Consider the following 24,462-nt stretch of genomic DNA (forward strand, 5'->3'; position numbering starts at 1 on the left):
GTGAAAACTCTTATGTTCAGGTTTTTACTATAATTCTTCAATTTTAAATACTTCATTGGCATATAGTAAATGGATTTGTTATGCTGATTACCAGACTAGTACTCATTATCAAATATATATGTATCTGTTTGTATATATATGCTCTAGTATTACTAGTTATTGAATATATAGCTAATATATTTAGTAGTACTAATTATTGTCACACATATGTATACATGAATGACATAATGGATTATATATGTAATATATATATGCATATACATGGAGTATGTGCTTGAAATGAAAAAAAAAAAAAAAAAAGCATTATATGGAAGAAATAGTTCCAAACTTGAAACCAGAAAACCTAAATTCTTACTCCACCCCTTCTAACTCTTGGCTGTGTAATTTTGGTTAAATTACTTAAAATCTTTTCACTAAAATTTCTGAAAAATGAGAAAGGTTTTGTATACCATCCTTAAAATTTCAGCTATGAGTTATGAAATACACAATTGCTCTTTCTGTTATCATCTTATGAAGGCATCTTAATTCTGCTATGGTCTGATGCAAGATGTAATGGATTTCAGCTGTCCTGTCAGCAAATCACTTGTGAGGAAACAAAATGGCTGGCTTCGATGATTATCTCTGTGTTGAGGGAAGGTTGACAGGGTGGATGAATGGATGGATGCATAAACGCGTAGGAGAAAGAGGAAAAAAGAGAAGAGGAAAAAATGCACAGAGAGAGAGACCAAGAGAATCAACTCTGTTGCTTCAAAGAAAATTAAAGATTCAATGCATGTAGTACCTTTGAAAAGTTTATTCTTTTTAAAACTACGTATCATAGAGAATTTATATATATTAGGCAAAATTAAATAAGTAAAGAGTTTGAACTCTGAGAATAAAAAAGACTAGTTACTTTGATTTTATTTGCAGCTCTGAAATCTGATCATATGTTTTTGGGTAATTGTTTCATATGTGTCTTTTTAGATGATAAGGTTTTAAGCAGAAATTGATTTTGCAAGGGTAATGTTCATGTGTTGATCCTTTCTTGTTTTCAATTTTTAGAATTATTTATTTTAAAAGATATTTGGTATGTTAGTTATATAAAATGAGATATGCAGACTTTCGAGTAATTTTGTCAACTCTGTATGTGGAAAAGTTCTTTTTATAGAAGTGCTGGATCTGGTGGACCCCGACTAGGTCCTTCCCTTGCCTTGTGTTGCTTGTGCCAATCGAATGAGACCAGGTTTGGCAAAGAAGAGCAGAAACTTTATGCCTTGATCAAGGAATGGGGAAGGGAAGTGGGAAACTTTTAAGGGTTAAGAGATGGGTGTGCCATCAGAACCCAGGGAAAGTGGCAATAAGTTCCAGAAAAAGCCAAAACATGCATAGTCCTGTGGGCTCTTTTGTGCAGGACATTAATTGTGCTAGCAAAGTGCAAGTCCTCCCTTTCAGAGGAGATCCTAGCATGGTAATGAAGCAAAGGCAACTTTCAGACGTTTTGGGTCTCATCTGTACAGGTGCTGCCCTGGTGGTCAGGCTGGAACCAGTTCAGGGCAGTGGACTGTCACCATCTTGGACCTTTCTGCTCAAGCTGATTCTGTGGTCTGGCTTACGTGGCTTCTGCCTTAGTTTTTGTTAAGCAAGCACAGCTGTGGGCATAGACTAACAGACTGTGGTATGGAAAGAAAGAAAGTAGGTTAACCTCTGTACAGGTATGGGTCTCTTTCCGGTGACGCTTCAAGATGTGTATCCAAATCTTTCTCAATATTTTTAGAGGAAAATTCTGAGCTAGGTGAAGACATTTTCTTTCTTTCACTACCTTCCCAGCTAAACAATGTTTCCTCTACTTTCCTCTTATCTTATGTATAAGATAAAGATGAATTTAAATATTCAAACTAAAACTATAAGTATATGATTAATACTTTGCTGAATAATTTGGGAGTCATGATAATACCTGTGATAATAAATTCACATACAGGTACATTTGCAATTCTTCTTTTGTTCTAATTTAGAATTAGTTGTAACTTACATTTTTATTCCTATATTTGAATTTAGGTATCCTGTTTTACAAGATCATGCCTAACTAATATAAGGAAAGTTTAAACTATTCCTGTTTCTTGAGTATCTAATATATTCAGGCTCTGTTATAGACACTAACAAAGATAGTTTCTATGGCCCAGGAAATTATATTTTGCTAAGGAGACAAGGCATATATCCATGGTGGAGACAACACCATGAATAAAGACATGAAGGTATAAAAGCTTAAAATGTTTTTGAGAGTTATGGATGTGGTCAGGTTAGTAACTTCTTTATTTTTTTAAAATTTATTTTTTGGCTGCATACGGTCTTCGTTGCTGTGCACAGGCTTTCTCTAGTTGCGGCGAGCGGGGGCTACACTTTGTTGCAGTGCACGGGCTTCTTATTGCGGTGGCTTCTCTTGTCATGGAGCACAGGCTCTAGGTGTGTGGGCTTCAGTAGTTGCGGTGTGTGGGCTCAGTAGTTGTGGCTTGCGGGCTCTAGAGTGTAGGCTCAGTAGTTGTGGCGCACGGGCTTAGTTGTTCTGCAGCACGTGGTATCTTCCCGGACCAGGGATCGAACCCATGTCCCCTGCATTGGCAGGTGGATTCTTAATCACTGCACCACCAGGGAAGTCCCAGGTTAGTAACTTCCTACAAATGTTTGTTTTCAACAGGCATATTTGCAAATGCAAATTTTTAGAAAATGATTTTATTAACCTGTATGTATGACCCTTTACAATAGTTTAAAAATTAAGACTTCAGCATTTTTAATACCACTATAAACTATAATTAATTCCTTTCTAAGACATAAGTAGACAAGGATGATATATTTTGTATTTAAAAACTTGTATGTAGTGCTCGCTTCAGCAGCACATATACTAAAATTGGAACGATACAGAGAAGATTAGTGTGGCCCCTGCGCAAGGATGACACGCAAATTCGTGAAGTGTTCCATATTTTTCAACAAACATGTGAAAGAATGCTCAACATCATTAATCATTAGAGAAATGCAAATCAAAACTACAATGAGCTGTCATCTCACACCGGTCAGAATGGCCATCATCAAAAAATCTACAAACAATAAATGCTGGAGAGGGTGTGGAGAAAAGGGAACCCTCTTGCACTGTTGGTGGGAATATAAATTGATACAGCCACTATGAAGAACAGTATGGAGGTTCCTTAAAAAAGTAAAAATAGAACTACCATACGACCCAGTAATCCCACTACTGGGCATATACCCTGAGAAAACCATAATTCAAAAAGAGTCATGTACCACAATGTTCATTGCAGCTCTATTTACAAGAGCCAGGACATGAAAGGAACCTAAGTGTCCATCAACAGATGAATGGATAAAGAAGATGTGGCACATATATACAAGGGAGTATTACTCAGCCATAAAAAGAAACGAAATTGAGTTATTTGTAGTGAGGTGGATGGACCCAGAATCTGTTATAGAGTGTGAAGTAAGTCAGAAAGAGAAAAACAAATACCGTATGCTAACACATATATATGGAATCAAAAAAAAATGGTCATTAAGAACCTAGGGGCAAGATGGGAATAAAGACACAGACCTACTAGAGAATGGACTTGAGGATATGGGGAGGGGGAAGGGTAAGCTGGGACAAAGTGAGAGAGTGGCATGGACATACATACACTACCAAATGTAAAATAGATAGCTAGTGGGAAGCAGCTGCATAGCACCGGGAGATCAGCTCAGTGCTTTGTGACCACCTAGAGGGGTGGGATAGGGAGGGTGGGAGGGAGGGAGATGCAAGAGGGAAAAGATATGGGGATACATGTATATGTGTAACTGATTCACTTTGTTATAAAGCAGAAACTAAGACACCATTGTAAAGCAATTATACTCCAATAAAGATGTTAAAAAAAAAAAACTTGTATGTAGACTCACCTGAATATGTCACTCTCTTTGTGTCAGGATAAGTGAAGCCTTTTTTCCCTCCCATGGATGGAGCAGATCATCAGTCCCAAATAGTGGAAATGACTAATTAAAAATTGGTCTAACGGGAATATTTAGGAGGTGTTTGTTCTCTGCCTGTTGCTTGGTTATTCTTCCCTCCAGTTTGGCCAATGCAAAGTGTAAATAGAGTATAATTTGTTGATCAAACACTGTGTGTGTGTGTGTGTGTGTGTGTGAGTGTGTAAGTGGCGGAAGAATTATTTCATCTTGACAGTGAGTTGGACGTGGTTTTCACCTCCAGGTTATAAAATAAAACAGTTAAAATGTGCTAATAAAAATAGCTGGGAAAGAAATAGATGCTGTGTCATCATGTAAGCTATATAGCTATGTATGTTGCATTTGAGAAACTTTAGTTTCAAAAAGTAAATCTAGGATATTTGAAGTTAAATTAGACTGCTAATATGTGTGTGTGTTAATACAAAGGATAAAGAGATGACATTGCAATACTATTGGAGGTGCATGCCGTAAGAAAGAACTGTCTTTCCTGAGATTCTTCATGTGGAACTTACGAGGTTGTTTTCAGAATACTTGTGTTTGATACAAAATGCTTCATTTAACAGTACTTTTGTGGTAAAAAGCCAAATTTAAGATGAGAGTTTATAGCTGAAGGAAAAAGTAAATAAATAAATAAGTGTATTTGAAATGTTGGCTAGGATTTCCTGTTCTTTGGTTATGCTGCTTGTGTGAAGTAAGATGAATCACTTCTTTTGTGTACTTCTTTGCTGTTTGCAGAAAGATGAACTGCTTTTTTTGTGCATTTGCTTTCAGTATGTCTTAATTCAGCACAGAATTGACTAATTTCTTATCATTTTGGCAGGTTTCTGCCATTTATTAAGCCAGGTTTAATGTTTAAAGCAATTTTAAGTGTTCTGTCAGGTAATAGTAAAATGCTTCCATTAAAAATGCATTAGCAGTACTCAGCAGAAGTCAATAGCATCACCTGCTATAAAAAAAAGTTTGATTAGAAACTTTTCCAAAAGACCCATTTAGAATCCATGACAAGCTGAAACATCTCTGTATAAATATACATCACTTCTTTGAGAATAGACATTTAGATTATCTGGTTTAAAACAAATTGATTACTTTCGCTCCAGTTATAGCACATTTATATCACACTTCCTAAAAAGCTGCTAAAGAAATTTTTATATCCCAGTCTGATAATATTAGATTTCAGTGTAAGGATTAACTTAGATTCTCATAAATATTATCACAAATTAAAATGAGTCTTCATGAATGTGAATTAAAATTATCAAGATAAATCTAAAATTTATTGCCTAAATATTAGTTTATAAAGTATACTTTTAATTCAGAGGTGACAGGATAGGGCAGAAATTAATGTCTATTACATATGTTGATTACATCAATAAAGTATTAATAGTCTGGGTATTAGCTATATAATAGTGTAATTAAGAAATAATTTATTTATCAATTTAAAAAATTTCTTCACCCTTTTCTCATGTTCTTAGCCATGGCAGGTATTCACATACATAGGAAACGTAAAGGAAGGATTTAAAAAGGCTGGTCAAAGTAGTCAGTGAATCCATGCAAACATAGAAGAGCAGTGGTAAGAGAAAGCCAAGCTGACACAGTAAGCCTATTAGACACTCTGCCTTCTCTAGCAAAAAGTAATCATTTCTTGCTTTCCCATGGTGAAGCCACATAGGGTGGAGAGGTCAAAAGGAACTTGCCACAGTTGTCAGAAATGGACATCGATTCATCCTTGCTTTATCATGAACTGACTCTAATAATGCATGTTTAATATCATAATTATCTTTCGCTAGAAGACTTGGGGCTTCAGCTAAAGAATTATTAAATCAACAAAATTGATAGATGTAAAGTGTGTCTGCTTCTGTTTATACATATATGTGTATTTGTGTGTATGTGTAAACATATATATGCATACTTGTGTCTGCACGTATAGTGTGTTTATCTTTTCATATGTGTGTATAATACCCGTATTTATATGTGGAAAAAAGTCATTTTTATATACACATAATTTTATTTCTTCACACACTGTAATGAATATAGTCAAGAAAAATGTGTTATGTGTATATGGATGTGTATGTGGATATGTACATATACAGTTATTCCTTTATCATGTTATTGACCCTGAGGTATATGTCTCTTTTTGTCAACAGGGTCTTCATTAGGTTTATTCAAAAACACAAAGAGTACATTGTCCCAATTAGTTATGATTAAACAGTAAATAATTAAAAAATGTGTGCTTGCTTAGAACTGGAAGAGTCAGAATGAATGCAAATAAAGTATGCATGGCCAGATAGGAAAGAAACTCCAAATATGCTGTAAAGTCAGAATCCCTGTTAGAACACTTTTATGTCTTTTGGGTGCAATCCTGGAAGGCAGTATCCTATAGTGATGTAAAGCAAGGACGTTGGAGTAAGGAGGCAAAAGCTCTGGCCCTTATTGTGGAACCTTAGGCATATTTCTTGCATGGAATCCTAATTTTTAAAACTGTATGTGTGTGTAGTAGTGGACATATCACATAGTTATTTTAAGGATTAAATTAAATACTGTAATATGAAGAAAATAGTAGAACATGTTAAGCTTTGTTTGGATTATATTACAGTATTCAAAAAAAGAAAACACTAGCATGTATTGAGACATATTTAGTTACCACAATTTACTTACATTTCACAGGCATAGTATCATTTAATACAGTTAATAATCCTTACAGATGGATATTATTTTTACTATTAGATATTACAGATGATGAATGTGGAGTTTAGAATTTGAATACCTTGCTCAAGGTCATATACTTAACAAATGTCAGAGTCAGGGTTTGAAATCAGTTTACTTTTAGAACTGGGATGTTTAATCAATACACTGACAAACACACAGTCAAATAAAAGTTAGCCACAACTCTTATCATCATCATCATCATTATTACATATGAAGGAAAAATGCCATAATTATTCACTAGAATTTATGTTAGTTCTTCAGGAAATATGTCTCCATTACTTCTGCTCAGAGATTTGTATGTCTCTAAATTTTTAATAAATATTATGGAATTTACTATTGTAAAAGATACTGAAACTCTTGTTCAAAAAAAAAAGAAAGAAAGGAAAGAAGGAAGGAAATAAAAAGAGAAAAAGTAAATTAAGATCATTGTAGAAATTTGATTCCTATTTATGAATGGACTCTCAGAAAAATTCCTGATTTTTCTCCTATTATTCAGAAAAAAAAATTCTACAAGTTATGAATTCTTAAAGATCTCATGGCATGAGACATTCAGGGTATTTAACCACTTTGTCCTGCAGAGGCTTTTTGTATTTATTATAATGTCTTCCCGATACTCTTCCAGCAAAACACTTTGATGTACTATTCATCATTTCCATTTGGGAGAACTAACTACATTCCTGCTTAGCTCTCACACTGCTTCCAGTACAATGTGTTTCAGTAATGAAGTGCGTGCTTTAATTGAAAGTGTACATTTTTCAGTTCATAAGTCTCTTTGGTGTAATTCCGGAGGGCATGACAGAATATTTATGTTATTGTTTAATGGTGATACTCACTTCTTTCTAGGAGCAATTTTTGATGAATCTGCCAAAAAGGATGATGAGGTGTTTCGCACAGCAGTTGGCGACCTCAACCAGAATGAGGAGATCTTACAGACTGAGAAAATCACATTTTCGGTGACATTTGTTGATGGCAACAACCCTTTTCAAGCAGTTCAAGAAGGTAAGGTCCATCAGCGCTCCACTTTTTATTTTGTTTGTTTCTTTGGTTCAATTCAAATGGCAATGAAATTAAAAATTTAAAATGCCGTTAAACATGGGCATCATTTTTGCATCTTTGCTGCATTGCTTTTCTTTTAGAGTACTTGGTAAATTTTAATCCTGTATTCCACTTCTGAAAGGGCAGAGTGTGGAAAGTTATTGTTTTAATTGAAATATAATATGAAAATGGTCATAAATATTTGTAATAAAAACTTTACAACATTTTATGACTTCAGTATAAATGAAGCATTCCTTAAAAATACGACTTTCTTTCTGAATTTTTACTTTTGTCTTCTTTGAGATAAGATAAGGTAAGAAAGGAATTTTTGTACTTACTTAAATTTACTTAAAATAAATTTATTTACTTCCTTTGCAAAGGAAGTTTTCCTTCTCAAAAGTTTTCCTTTTGAGAAGGAAAACTTTCAGACACTACATACAAATGAAAGATTTTGTGCTGGGATCCTAACATACTGACCTAGGCTATAAATTTTTTACTCTCTACAATGTGCCAAATATTAAAGCACTTTTCTCCATTCTCTCTATATACTTGAGTGAATTAAAAGTTTTCATAGGTACAAAGTCATACAAATACAAATTATTTTTATTATACTGGAAAGATCATTTATATGAACAAAGGTTTTGATTGAAAGATCATACACTAATAAAATTCTAGTTTTGATGCTATTATTCTAATGAAATATTTAGCCTTTTGATTGGCAAAGTAATCATTGTCCATGAAAGTATTTTTTGTTAATCTGTTTTATATTTTATTGTGATAATATTTAGACTAAAGATACTAATAAATTAATTTAGTTAAATGGAACATTTCTTTTATTAAAAACTTAAAGAGGATTTGGCAGAAGAAAATATGGACAAGGTATTAAATGGAGTAAAGTTTGGCAGGAAACTTTTTAAAGAAAAGTATTGAAGGGGTAAGGAAGATAAATGTTTTTAATTTAATGTCTCTGCATGATATACAGGTAACCTTTTTTGGAATGTGTTTTTGATCAGTGGCATTGGCTACTATCAAAGCTTATTTATGCTTATTTCTGTCAGTAAGGGAATGGTTAGAATGATTAGTGATCTAATGGATTTTCCTTCTTATTAATTTGATGGAGTGAAAAAATATTATTTTAATAAAATGAACAGAAATGTTTTAAGTAAAAGTTGTTTTTCAATAAAATACGTTGTTCATATTAATATGATGGAATTTTAATTTTAATAAGTAAACATCAATTTAAAAAATCAGATTAATAGAAGCACCCAGTTATTTTCTTACATTTTAAATCAGAATTATCTGGGGAATTTGTAACTTTAAATCATGGTTATGTTGATAAATTTTCTATAGAAATGTTTAAAAGCTGTATAAATTAATGTTAGAATTCATAAAGCAGTCTGCAAAAATAATAAAGTAGAAATTGTGGAAAATACCCAATAATGTAAAAGAATATATACAATAAGAAGTATATATTATTCTTTAAAAGAAGTATCTATGATATTTCTTTCTCAACTATTAGTTTTATTGACTGGAATGAGAGCAGGAAAAAATTAGGACTGACTTAAAAACTTTTGTGACTGTCTTCTTATTAACTACATATTAATAATCGTAAATTAACTTTGAAGACGTGCTAAAATATTCATGCTTTTAAAAAATCCACTTTGACTGAAAAAATGTGGATAAAGCAATGGAAAATAAATACAGTGAGCAGAAGGGAATTAGAAAGACTGAATAAATATGCCCCTCACACCTTTTTAGAGACTACAATTTGAAAAACAAAGACAATTTTTAAAGTACCACAGTTAATCTGTTTACATATTGCTTTGTGTAGCCATTCTGCTGCCAACTAAATTCTGGAAACAAAAATATCTCTCAAAAGAACTATTGTGACTTGAAAGAATTTGTGGACTGAAAGAAAATTGAGAGAGTAAATAAGTTTTACGTTTCCAGGGTAGAGACAGCTAGATATTTGTCAAGAAAGAATGAAGAGCTTGACAATTTGCCTGATGGGTTTTGATACTAACAGGATGTTCTGGACCAGTTATTTTGATGGTCTGCCCTGGCTAATGAACCTGAAATAAGTTCTAGGAAACTCTGGAGCTAATTTGTTTCTCCATTCAGTATTAGGAAAGATCTCAGCTAATGTTAGAAGTAAAAATACTTCTTTCTAGAGCTCTTATTGTAATTGATTAGTTTGCAAAAATAAGGGAATATATTCAACTGAAAGAGAACAAAAAAGTATTCCGGAATATTTTCTTAAATGTTTTGAGGAAGTATTTTAGAAGAAAACTTCAACTGAACCATCAAAGATGGCCAACTTTTCTATCATCATACCTTGGCTGCAATACCATTAAAATCTATAATAGAGGTCCTTAAATCAGCTTATTTGTTTTTTACATTGTAAAGATGGACACGAGATTCAGTGATATCATTATTACCAATTGTTTATGCATTGACATTCCTGATGAACATCTAAAAATTCATGGTTTTGAGCATGGTTTTGCTGTGATATATATACTATTTATGTTCGTGGGTTTTAGATGGCATGGATCAGTAGAAAAATACCAATCTAGTTGATCAGCAGCAGTTGCATTGTATAATCCACTCAGTTCATATTCATCCTTGGTTTTCCTCATCTATAAATAGTGAAGAAATTAGAACACAAATGATGTATTTTTAAGGTGAATTTCATCTCTATAGATGAGATGTTACACAGATCTTTAGAACAAATTTCCAGATTTAGATTCTTAAAGGATTATAGAAATTATAATTATTCAGTTTCTCTTTAGAGAAGTCTTCACATTGCTGAAATTGCCTCCTAGTTTTTTCTGTGGCTGACTTCAAAATTGATTAAAGGATATCTGGTAGCTGTCCTTTGTTCTGCTACCTCATCCAACTATTGACAGCAACCCAAAGAACTCATTACTATCACCAAAATCCAGAAAGGGTCTTTTGCAGGTTTAGTTGACCTGGACTAAAGCAGCTGTTGCTAGATTTCTCTCCTTACATCTCTTTTGTAGATTGTTTCCTCTGTGGGACCTATATACTGGATATAATGTAGATACACAAATGGCTGGTGTGAAAGGCACTTCTGTCTCTACTGAAAGCAATAGCAATTGCTTATATCGTTAGCTCTTAACTGAGACCAACATCACTATGGGCCACGGAAGGTGGGGATTTATAAGAAAATAAGGTCAGGGAATGTAAGGAGAATGCATTTGTAAAAATGTTCACATTGGAAGGTGAATGCAGAAATATGACTGCATGTATAATTCTTGCATACATCATATGTATCAGGAGATATGTTAAGCACTGTTGATATTGAATGGCAAAATTCAGTTAAAACATTTTGAAATAATTATTAGGAAAAATACCTAAAAATGAAATGCATAGTGAAAAGAGTGTAAGGACAGATTTATACTGTAGAGTCACAAATGATTCTATTTGAAAGAAAAAGGAGTAACTATCATAATTATTCTCCTTTCTGCTATGTTAAAAACCATTATAAACAATATAGTTATAAAAGCTGCTTTTAATACAAAAAGCAGTCATGATTAAGATTGCTCATCTTCCAAGTTTCAGCCTGGTCCACCTTTAACTTACTCCTTTGTACACCAGGACATGAACATTCATTGCTCCCAAAGAGTCTTGTAAAAATAGACATCTCACTTTAATACAGTGATGATTTCAGTTGGATTTGCCTCATATATCTTACAAAATAAAACTACTGTTAAGTGTAAAACAATAAGACTGCTTTCGTTTATGGTTTCTGAAATCAGTCTCATTTCTTTATTTTTAATATACACGTATCCGTATCATGTGTGTAAAAGGGACAACAGAAGAGTAGCAGAGCCATAAACAGTATAAGGAAATCTAAGTAGGAAAAAGCACTTCTCTGAAACACATCACAATTCATTGTGAATATTTCTGGTGCCATAGGCTAAATCTGAGTTCAAAGAAGATGTAAATGTAAAAGAATGATTTATGTGGCTGCACTATTTGATGCTTTATTCCAGGGCTTAGTCTCATAATTTATATTCATCTCTGCTTTAATAAGATATTTTTACTGTGATAAAAAAATCTGCTAATTCCAAAATCCTTAGACTGAATTCTGCAACTTTCCTAGCATAGGTTTGCAGTGTGTATACCTCATCAGCCAGTGTTTCCTGGACCACTTTTGATAACTCCAATTTCAGCTTATTTTTTTGAATTGCCTGACAACTGAACTTGAAAATTAGTGGCTCCAGGAACCAAGAAAAAATCTCTGAACATCCTGTAGTTATAATTCTTCTCATTCATTCATTTCTTCATTTTTTCATTCCTTCTTCCCTTTCCACATCAAGGTCAGTGTCGTACTTTGTCTCTAGGCCCAACGCTCTTTATGTAACTGGTGCCTAGCTACACGTGTGAAGGGGTAGAGGAATAGTGTTGCAGCTGACCGGCCATCTTCAGACACTCACAAAGCAGGAGGGATTCTCGATGTACATTTGGTGGCTGTCTGGACCACCTGATTCTCTCCATGAGTCCGGGATGTTTAGGTTGGTCAGTTCCCCAGTGCCAAGTTCTGGATCACTTTTCTCCCTACCACCACTTTCTAAGGACTGGCCTATAAGATTTGGATTCAGAATCTGCTTATTGTGTGATCTTTAGTACTTATCATCAATGTAATATTAAAATATAAAGAATTCTATATCTGTTAGGGACAACTCAGGCATGCATTCTTTTAATTATCTCATACTCTATGCCTTTCCATTAAAGAATTGCCCATCAGGAAGGATTAAAATAATATGTATTTGGAATCTAATTTTGAGGGTACTCAGTGAAATCAGTGTATCCAAATACTTATTAAAAACCTATTACTGTCCCAAGCTTGGGCCAGCTACAATAGGAGATAGCAAGTGAGAGGAAAGAATGTCTGCCTGTAGGAAGCGTAAACATGTACCTGAGGTGGGCTGTGGATTTTTAGAGCATGAAAAGACATTATGTCGTTGCCTTCTACGTATAACTTGCGTTTTTAATTGTGTTAATAGTAGAAAGAAACATGATGTTCTAGATTTTTAAAACATTTCTTTTTCAGAAAAGAGAGGGAATTTCTTTTTTAAAGAAATTCAGTATTTTAAATATAATTTTATTGAAGATACACATTGCAAAGCAAAATTTTATTCTTTTTTCTGTGATTTATTGTTGTACTCCCGTATTGGTAAGCCTTTCCCTTAAGTCATTCAATACCACACTTTTAAAGTAACAGATCTCTATTACTATGAATAGATTGAAATACAGATATTTATAGGTCTTTATATCATAATTTTATAGCCTTTCTGCTTTGGGGCCTTTTACCTACGATCTACAATTGTGTACGGTTGTGTAAGTTACCTCATAAAATATATATTTTAGCAATGTGTGCTGCTCTGGATCTTGTTTTATTAGAAGAATCTTTAGCAGCTTTATATGAAAGCTGTGTTTAATGGAAGTAAAGATGTATCCTTTGGTTGTTGCTTAAGTGTTCTTTCTTTCTACCAAATATTATTCTTGTAATAATATCATACCCCTTTCTTCTGTTCTCTTGCTACCTCAGTGGATAGAGTGCATGATTATGGAAGCATAATTCAGTTTTTAATCGGCCTTTTATGATACTGATTTGGTAAAAGAATCATCTATGTGTCATAAAGTGACTCGGAATATATGGCTTATGAGGTTAAAATCCACACTTATGTACACTCGGCAATTGTAATGAGTCATAAAAATAGTTTGTTCATGTTGACAAACCAAAAATGACTTAACTATATTCAGAATTTAAAAACTACTATCAGTAATATCCAACTTCCACATGATCCGGTCTACTTGCTTAATTTGAGAACAAAAGTAATCCGACTTTCTATTTTAACATTTAACAACTTCTTTTTGCATGTACCTGGCAAGTATTATTAGATTTATGGGAATCACATTGTGCATAGTCTTGTAGTATCCATACAATATTTTGTCAAATTATTTTGTAATTTTCAAAAGAATCATCATCGAAACACTTGCTTTTAAAAGCAGGACACACAAGCCAATGTGCAATAGGTAATTGCATATTCTGGGAAAAAAAGAATGACTCAGCAAGTACTTTTGGGGTGCCTCTAAGCTTTCAGCCTTGAGCAGATTACTCTGTATAATGTTGCGCTCTCCACTGGCTGCCTTATAATCTTAACACAGTTAGCTTAACCTTTATTATCATGTGTTAGATCCTGACCTACAGGTTCTCCTCTTCCTTTTGACTTCCAATTACAGTGCTTTGTAAAAACTCCTCATTCATCCCCTTTTTGATCCTTGATTCTTCATATTGTACTATGTTCACTCACAATATCTACATTTGGTTCAGTATGTGCTTTAGTTTGATACCATTTATACTGCTTGGGGGAAAAAAACATGTAAGCGCGTGGGCCATGGAATTAGATAAATCTGCCTTTATGTGAATGCTGCTTCATCTCTTATTATCTGTGGGACCTTGAACACACCTATTGTCTCTGAGCCTCAATTTATTCATAAAATGGGGATAAATACATACTCCATAGGAATACTATGATCATGTGATTGTTGTGTGATGAGTACATGGGGTAACAATTATGGTTCGTTCCTCTACTAATCTAAATGCATTTTAATAATAGTGGAGTACATGACTTAGCACCATTGCGTGTGTCCATCATAAATTTATATACCTTCCCAAACATCCTTTACCACATGTATTGGTAGTTCCCATGCATACCATTGATAATACTAAGCTTAATAACTGCCTAATCAGTGTCTTTTATTTTCCCCCTCATTGTTCCTTATCAAGATCCTGAATGGTAGGGTTGTAAAAATGTTATATAAATTAAATGCTTCTGTTTTTTTCTGTCTTCAGGGGATAGTTGTGCTAGTCAGCACAGGAAGATGAGAATTACACTTGTAGTGTAATTTATTTGGAAAATAGTAGTGATATTGCAACATGTGTACTTAGGGTTGGGAGGATTTAAAATACCTTGTTACCATTTCTGGGAAGTAGAGAAAGCCTGTGGGGACCAAATTAAAGCTTTCTGATGATTTGTGTAGGCTTAATACAATCAGTGAAGTAAATAAGGCACTGAGTCATAACTAAATGGAATTCAGTTGTAGAGAGGCATAATGTTGTAGAAGAGTGATATATGTGAAGGTCAAATATAGAAGTGAATTCAAGGAAAACTTTATACTTTGAGAGGTGCATCGTCTGTGGTATTTTGAGTTTATTTCTGACATGATGGTTTAAAAGGTTATCTTTCTATGTTCTGCACTTTTTTATTTCAATATGGGCAAATATTAACTCTAAAAACTTGATCATTGGTTTCTTTGAATTTCCAGTATTTTCTTCAGTAACGCATAATATCATGTTATTTTTTCAGGAATTCATGGCTTATTTCAAGACATACTTGCTTTTTGGTCCCTGATAGCCTAATATAATATGATTTTAAGAATGGCTAAGCTCATTCCTTAAGCTGTATTTTCAAACATAAAAAAGACTGAAAAACATAGAAAAGACATAAAATGTCTATTATACATGAGGAATATGTTTCAAAGTAAAAAATAAATATGTTTTTTCAGAATTTTTTTTTGGGAAAAAAAACTGTTCTACAAATCAAAGTCAGATATGATCTTTGTATAGAAAATGTTTTTGAATAGAATGACTTTGAATAATCAGTAATAATTTTTGTACCTTACTTTTGAATTTACACTTATATAAAATCAAACAATATGTTGAGGTGGTCCTGTGTGCTTATTCATATTATTAAAACTGAGCACGGTGTAGGTAGCTCTGATGATAGAAAGTTACTAGGGGATAAAAAAAAGAAAAAGGTGACACATTCTTATTGGTCAAAGAGAAACTGACACATCAGCCTCATTCTGTCTGCTCCCAAATCCTGTTCTTATTCTGCTACATTAATTTGTCAATAATCTTTATGTTTGAAATTTTTGAGTTTAACTTTTTATTGTTTTGAATTTCTAGGTTATTTTGCCCAGTTTAAAGGAGTTTTACCTCTATATTAACTCATCATATATATACATTTATATACGCACACCCATACAAATATATAGGCTTATATTAAACTATATATTAAACTATGTCTATATGTTATATACCATATATGCCATGCATGCCATCATATATATAAATGTGTATATGATATATATATATATATATATATACCATATATATTATATAATATCTCTATCTATCTATCTCAAAATAAGTTCACCAAGCACTTCTTTCTTGTGGTAATCCTTCCAAAGTTGATTCATGCTTTTCATGGGTAATTTTAACCCCCTATTTACTATATCTGTTACAGTGGAACAAGGCAGGTTTGTTGTTAAACCACCATTATTCATTATCAAAAATTTATGCCAGGGCTCCATGAGAGCACAGAATGAATCACTAGTTTACACTTCCTTTCCTTGGAAATTGCTTAAACCTTAAATATGAGAAGGGGAGACCAACTGGAAGAAAACTATGAATCACCAAGAACAATTCATTATTCTTTAAAAAATGAAAATGACAAGTGTTCATTTATTTGTAAGATACATTTAATGCACGAGTCAGTACACTGTATTAGGAGTTTATACAGATGAATGAGATAAATTAACCTCAAGCACCCAAGGAATTTATAATCTAGTAAGAGAGATATACAAAAAGAGCTAAAGAAGCAAATAAATATTCTTTTTTTAAAAGAGTAGAATGGCATAAAGCAAAGCAGATGATACTGTGGTGATACTATGATAACAAATAACAGGTGGGCTGTGTGTGTGTGTGTGCAGTTTAAAACCAGGAGTTCATTTTTGATGGAGTGATTATGGAAAATACAAAAAGGAACAGTTATGCTAAGATTTGAAGTTGCCAAGTAGCTAGCCATGCAGATAAGAGGAAATAGCATTCCAGGCAATTACATATGAGAAAACCATTTGGAGGCAGGGCTTGCTCCATGTGTTTGAGGGATTTGATTATCTTTTGAAGACTCAAGTTCTTATTCTGTTGCTTTGCAAATGTTTATTTCTATCAATGAAGTCATTATTTGCTGGGTAGCAATGTTATTCATGAGTTCATTACCCAAATCTGCTTCAGTTTTTCCCTTTGGAAATGGAGTGTGTTCTAAAGGAAATTCTGATGGTCCTGCAGGTCTCACTGACATCTGGGGCATGGGGATGTCATTCTTAAACCCTTTGGGATTTGAAATTCACCTGTTTGTAACTGATTTTGAATATAGGTATGGAAACATTTGGGCTTTTCATATAAGTGAAAAGGAAAAAGGAATGAGGTGAAACATTAAAAAAAGAAAGAATTTTACTCAATTTTCTTGGTCTTTTAATACAGAGTAATGCACAGAGATACATTAATATCTGAAACTAGGAAAGAAACATCATTTTGTGGCTTTTATATTTGCTGTATACTCTTGACAAAAGAGCATCATTTGGAAAGCCCAAGAATGAGAAGTGGCATTTACTTATAGCTTATTATATCCCATGAGCTGTTAGAAGTGCTTCATTTTTTTCACCTAATCTTTATTCTGCCTTATAAGCTATAAGGCAGTATAAGTTACTCTTACTAGCTTTTGACAGTTGAAGAAACTGAGGTACAGTTAGGTGAGCTAACTGGTCACATCTGAAACCTTTAAAATAGTTCCTGGATTACTCTGATTTCTGTTTAAGAATGCTAATTGGGAGTCCCAGACATATATCAGTGGGAGGAGGAGAGTGAGTTCAGGGTATTTATTTTCTGTCTCCTGTGTGAGGTCACCTTGAGCTGGGTGTTTACCTCAAACCAAAGTCACGCTTTTCTAAAGGCAGCGTGCTCTTTACTCTTATTCAGAACTCCACAAATTTCTCTCCTGTCTATCCTTTGGGCCTAAGACTGGTTACTACCTCACTGCTACTGCCTCTGAATTCTTGTACTACTCCTCGTTTTTCTGCTGCATCCCACCCATATCTGTGTAATTTATGTCTTTGAAAAATAAATCCTTCTCAAATTATGCTGTTTTGAGTTTGCCATTGTTTCCTATTGGGATTTTAGCTCGTATCAGTACTAACTACTACATTCAACTGCCTATGTATAAAAGCTCATCTTAGCTCACTCTATGTGAGTTGATGACTTGTTCAATCTAATCAGGAAGTGTTATCTGTTGGAATGTATTATTCAGATTAATGCATGCACATCATATTGCAAAACTTAGAAAGAGCACCTCACATAGACCTTTATCTTCTGTCTTTTACAAGATGAAATCTTCATGTTCGTTGGTATTTTAGCAGCACAACAAAGGCTGACTTGATGTTAAAGATGCTGAGAGGCAGCATTCCTCCAGAAGGGCATGAGGTCTGACCAGAAGCAGGACTGATATCCAAATGGCCACCCCACAGCATAGTCGAGTGACTTTTCTTGGAGAAAACATAATTCTTTTTACTTAAAATAATATGACAAATGGAATGAACTTGATGAAAACTAATGTTCCAGGTGTGTATCTTAAATGTCTCTTTTTGAAAATCCTCTACTTTAAGGAAGTTGATGAATCAGTTATTCACAACTTCTTGAATATTTTACTCTGTTTTCTATGGGGAGAATTTCCTTATATCTTTCTTTTATTCCATCCTTTGTAGGAGTGCTTTATTGTACAAACTAGACTCCTTATTAAGTTGCTACAGGAAAAAAATAAAAAAACACATTTTATTGTTGGAAAAATTGCACAGCCAAGATTTTTTGGTTACCTAGTAACTTATAAAGAGTAATAAGGAGAAACTAGCAAGTTACAAAAGAACTTTTGCATTTTATCTCTTTATTTCCCAGACCCATGGTTTAGTAGATACTAATGAACAGCAAATGGCCAGACAGCCGGCAGCAGAGAAAGAGGAAACATAGAAAAGTTCCACAAAAGCATAACCAACATTGTAAGATCCTTTATTCCTTCCTTCATCCAACATTATTCAGCATCCCAGTACAAGATAGTGAGGTAGAATTAGTGAAGAATATAGATGTAACTTAGGAGCACTCTGCATCTTTAAAGATTTAAACCACTGAGGAAGAAGAAATATATGTGCACAGATAACATAATTACTAGGCAGTGGTTTCTTGAGGAACAAAATACAAAATTCAGTAGAAAAAGATGATTTACAGCCTAGGGATGGTGAGTTAAGGGAGAAGGTAAAGAAGAAATGAAGAGGAAGAATAGTAAGGCATGCTTTCTACTCTGAAAGGAGAAAAGATCTAATCAGAGAAGCAGCCATGTTCAAAAATACATCTTTGTGATTGTGAAAGATATGATCTGGAGGTGGGGCTGGACTGAGAATGGAAGCATCAGGCCACAAGGACAGAAAGGTAACTTTTCTGTCAAGGTTTTTGTCTTGTTCCCAGCTTCAAGATCATACCTTTCCCAAACCAGTGGTAGAATAGTGAATTCAGCATGGAGAAAGTCATGATTCAGCAAGTAAAATTAAGCATGAATAAAGACATTAATAATGACATCAGCCTTCATATAGCAAAGTCTTAGTGTTTTTTTTTTTTTTTTTTGGTAATGCAGCAGAAGTACTGAAAATGATTTGAGCTCAAAGTGGCTGCTTCAAAAGCACAATGCCTCCGCTGTGTTTTAAGAGCAAGTGATATTTTTAAAATAATTATTCCACATCTACAGAAGAGTAATTGCTTTTCACATTAAAGAAAGAGATAAGCCCTCAAGTTTTATAGTATAAAAGTGTTATGCATATGCATTGGCTAATGCTCTCAGAGGATTTTTACTACACATTTGGCATTGTGTGCTGTAACTCAGAGTGTCATGGCACTGTGCTGTTACATGAAAACATGGATTGTTTCCTAACCGAGGTGGACAGAAGTAGGTGAAGAATAATGATATCCTGCTTTGTGGTCTTTTATATGCCTAGTCTGTGATTACTCTCTTTTTTTTTCCTTTAAGTGAAGTAGTTGTTTTAAATTAAAAATATTTTTTATTCGTCATATTATTAAAGTAGCCGATGAAGCTTGTTTATTTGAATAAAAAATGCTCTGCAATCTGTGAAAATCAGCATTCATTGTTTGTTAATTATTGATTAATTTATTTTTCCATCTAAATAAATATTATTAAGCGCTTTTAATTTGCAAAATGCTATAATTATTGCTGAAAGAGATATCAAGAGAAATCAATGCGGTTTCTAGCTTCAAGTAACTTATGTTTAGCAAGTAACAGACATAAATAACATTAACATATATATAAGAAATTTTGAAAGAAAGTGTAATCAATTATAAAGTTCTCAGTAGCAGTAAAATGAAGTGTTATGGGATTTCTAGGAGTGCTGATCTTAGTTTTATATTTTTACTTTCTTCCTCACCCACAGCTAGAAATAATTGTTTGTTTCCTACATGTTCAGTGTGACCCCAGTATTTGGTACCAAATATAACACTACATTTGACATCATCTCAGCTTTGTTGCCAACCTTGCTATGCTGCTAATGTATGTGCATTCATTCAATTTATTTGATAATATTTATTGAATGTCTACTCTGAGCCAGGAAGTATTTTAGGAACTCATCGTATATTAGTGAAAACATAAATATCTTGCTTTCTTGGAGTGTATATTCTAGTTGAGGGAACAACAAATTATATACACAATTTCAGGTTGAAGAGTTGGTATTAAAAATTTTTAAAAATGAAGCAGCATAAGAGGGTTAGCGATGATGAAGTTAGGGGTATCATTTTAAGGAGAACAGTCAGGAAAAGAGCTCTCTAAGAAGATGATTTTGAGCAGAGAGCTGAAAGATGACAGGGAGCAGGTGATGTGGGCCCCTCGGGACAGCAGAGAGTGTGTACAAGTTCCAGTAATAATATCAGCAACTCGAATTCGCCTGTCTTCTCAGTACCACGTTAATACCTGATTTCCATTAATTGTGGACCTATCTTATTTTTGTAACTACCTGTAAATTATCTGGCCGGTACCTGTGGTCTCTTACATCTTCAGGCCCTGCCTGGTTTTTGCAAATTTGTTTTGTAACTTGAAGCCCTTATTTGAACTTCAGCCCTAGGATTGATGCCAGCCACCTATTTCCACACATTATAGATGCAGCCTGTCTGACTTTCTATTGTGTGTAGAAATCCTGTCAACAGGCTTGTGAAGAGAGTCAGTGTACTTGTTAGTTACTTAAGCTTAATCTCTTTACCATCAACAGTTTGTATGGATTATTGCTATTATCTGTTACCATAATTTGAATAAACTGTTTTCATCCACTGTATTAAACTGTTCAAAATAGATTCTTCTCCTCTTCCACGATAGCAGTTTTAGGTGGATCCATACCCCTCACCCCCAATAGAAGTACATTTTCAAGTTTTCCTTGCAGTTAGATAGAAGGCCAATAGAATGTGAGTTGAAGTATGGACAAGTTACAAGTCATTTCCAACTTAAAGACAAGCTACTTGCCCTAGACAACACTTCTCCCCTTTCAATGAACTGGAATATTGCTGTGTCGGTGACCCAGCTCTCACCATGCTGGTAAGGACTATGCACTAGCAGGTTTCAGAGGAATGAGACGGAAGGAACCTGGCTCTCCTGTAGAGCAGAGCTACCCTGGGTGAACTGTTATATATTAGCATAACCCTCTATCTTGTTTAAACCTACCCTCTTTGGGTTTTCCTTGTTCCAGTAGGTTCAACCTTAGCATAACAATTATAAGTACCTCTGTAAACATCTTACTATATGAGGCAGATATTCTACTGCTCCTGCTACCCTGGTGAGGATACCCAACTTTGGGAGAACAAAATACTCCACTTCTTTTTTTTTTTTTTTTAAATTTATTTATTTTTAAAAATTTTTAAATTTTATTTATTTTATTTATTTATTTATTTTTATACTCCACTTCTGTTTTTTTCCCACCACAGTTGTGTCTGTCTTCCTTTTTGCTGCTGCTTTTTCTCCTCCTCTTCTTCCTCCTCCTCCAGCAGATGCAGTGAGGTATAATTTACATATTATAAAATCCATCTATTTTAAATGACGATTCAATTATCAGTAGTAAATTTACAGAGTTGTGCAACCATTACCAAAATCCAGTTTTTAGAACATTTCCATCACCAACAAAATCCCTCATGCACATTTGCAATCAATCAATCCCCATTCCCACATGAGCCCCAGCCAACCACAGATCTGTTTCTACAGATTTTTTGCTTCCAGGCATCTGATGTCAATGAAATAAGGCAATATGTAGTCTTTTGTGTCTGACATCTTTCACTTAGAAGGAGTTTTAGATGTTCATACATGTTGTAGCATGTATGAAGAATATATTTCTTCCAATGATGAATAATTTTCCATTGTAGAAATATCACATTTGTTTTTCCACTCAAAATTTAAGAGACTTCGGATTGTTTGCACTTTTTGATTATTATGAAAAGTGCTACTATGGATATTTATGTATAAGTCATTGTAAGGTCATATATATTTTATTTTGCGTCATAATCTGCTTGGGATGCTGCAACAAAACACCACAGACTAGGTAACTTAAAGAACAGAAATTTATTTTTTCACAGTTCTGGGCAGCAGGATAAAACTTCTAGTAGTGTCGGTGTCTGATGAGAACACTCTTGGGTTGCTGCTTTCTTCCTTTGTGCTCACATGTCCTATTCTTTGTGTGTGTATGGAGGGAGAGAAAAAGCAAGGTCTTTGGTGTCTCTTCATTTAAGGACACTAATCCTTTCAGATTAGGCCCCACCCTTGTGGCCTCATTTAACTTTAATTACATTCTTAGAGGCTCCATCTCAAAAATTCATTCACACTGAGGGTTGAGGGCTTCAACACTCAGATTTTGGAGGGATAGAAACATTCAGTTCATAACATTTTTCTTGGGTAGATATCTTGGAAGGGGAATGCTCAGTCATATGGTAAATTAATGTTTAACTTCCTAAGTAACTGTGCAACTGTTTTCCAAAATGTGTACAGTTTTACATTGCCTCCAGCAATGTATGAGGAGTCTAGTTTCTTCACATCCTTGTCAGTTTTGTGAAACATATAAAGTGGAATCTAATTAAGGTTTAAATTTCTGTTTCTCTAATGATTAATGATACTGAGTATATTTTCCTGTGCTTACTGGCCATCTGTATATTTTCTTTGATAAAGTGTTTATCCAAATCTTATTTGTATTTAATTAGATTTTATGACTTATTCAACTTTAAATATTCTTTATATATATACTTGATAAAAGTTCTTTATCAGATATATGGTTTGCAGATATTTTCTCCCAGTCTTTTTTCCCTCTCTTCTTAATGGTACTTTTTGAAGTGCAAATTTTAATTTGTTGAAGTTCAGTTTATCATTTTTTTTCTTTTAAGTAGCTTGCTTCTGACATCATATCTAAGAACTCTCTGAATAATTCAAGGTCACTATGATTTTTCCTGCTTTTTTCTTAAAATTTTATATATTTATTTCCTTATATTTAGGCCTAGGAGCAATTTTGTATTTGAGTGTGATATGAGACAGTATTTTGGCATGTGAATATACAGTTTGCCTACTCTATTTCATAGAAAGATTATCCTTTCCTTCATTGAATATCCTTGGCCCCTTTGTTGAAAATCAGTTGACCATAAACATATAGGTTTATTTCTGAACTTCCAATCCTGTTCACTTGATCTATGTGCCTGTCCTTATGCCAGTAACATATTGTAGATTTACAGTAAGTTTTGAAATCGAGTAAATTCTTTTTCCTCTTTTTTCAAACTTATATTTGACTATTGTGTCCTTCTCATTTTATATAAATATTAGGATCAGCTTTTAATTTCTTCAAAACAGCTTTCTGGGAAATCAACAAGGGTTGTATTAAATCTATAGGTCAATTTGAAAAAGGTTGCCATCTTAAGAATATTGAGTCTTTTATTTCATGAGCGTAGAATGTATCTCCATTTTTTAGAATGTTATGATTTTAATATAATATTTTTATTATTTTAATAATATTTTTTGCTTTTCACTGTACAAGTCTTATGCTTTTAATTTCTTCCTTAAGATATTATTCAGTTTCATGATACTGTGAATGGAATCATTTCCTGTATTTTATTTTCAGTTTGTTCTTCCTAATATATAAAAATAATTTATATACAAATATATATATATTTTGACCTGGTCACCTGTGGCCTTGAGGAACTCAAAAGTTTTTCATGTATTCCTTTGGATTTTCTACAAACAAGATTATGTTATGCAAATGAAAAGTTTTAATCCTCCCTTTCTAATCTAGATGGCTTTTAAAATTTTATTTATTTAAAAAATATCTGTTTTCATGATTACACTGCTTAGAACCTCTAATAACAATGTTGAATATAATTTTGAGGCAAGAAAACCCTTCCTGTTTCCAGTGTTAGATGGAGAACATTTTGTCATTCACATTTGAGTATGAGTTAACTGTTTATTTTCCATAGAGGCCTTTTATCACATTGAGGAAATTTATAGGATTTATGGGAGTTTATCAAGGCCCACAATGACTCTCTTATCCCCCAGATAGCCTTGTTAAATTTCTGGCTAGTCTTCTGGTCTGTTGCTTGATCCAACTTGTATTGCAGCCTCAGGTTTGTAAGGTATTGACCTTCCTTAATTGTTTGATACCTAGATTGTTATCATTTTCTCTACTGCCTGTGAGTATGATTCTTTTTCCCCACATACCACTCCGAATCAAATCCTCAACCTCCTGGCATGGAAGCTTTTGGTTTTCATGTCCTTCCCTAGCTGCTAGAACTGCCTTTCCAGTGGAACTGAGGAGTGG

The 24,462-nt window shown here is 33.6% G+C and overlaps 1 protein-coding gene across 3 annotated transcripts in view; it reads left to right on the forward strand.

Moving 5' to 3' along the window:
* The window catches only part of GRID2 (glutamate ionotropic receptor delta type subunit 2), a gene marked incomplete at both ends in the record, with an annotated part of 1,377,541 nt that overhangs the window by 242,430 nt on the left and 1,110,649 nt on the right, over window positions 1–24,462 (forward strand). For all 3 annotated transcript variants that reach the window (XM_082652914.1, XM_082652913.1, XM_082652915.1), the window contains one exon: window positions 7,519–7,674. In XM_082652914.1, coding sequence (XP_082509040.1) covers window positions 7,519–7,674 — 156 coding nt within the window. The remainder of the gene's footprint in view (window positions 1–7,518; window positions 7,675–24,462) is intronic.

This window comes from Grampus griseus, assembly GCF_964374135.1.
Source record: "Grampus griseus genome assembly, chromosome: 4".
In the NCBI taxonomy this organism is placed as follows: domain Eukaryota; kingdom Metazoa; phylum Chordata; class Mammalia; order Artiodactyla; family Delphinidae; genus Grampus; species Grampus griseus.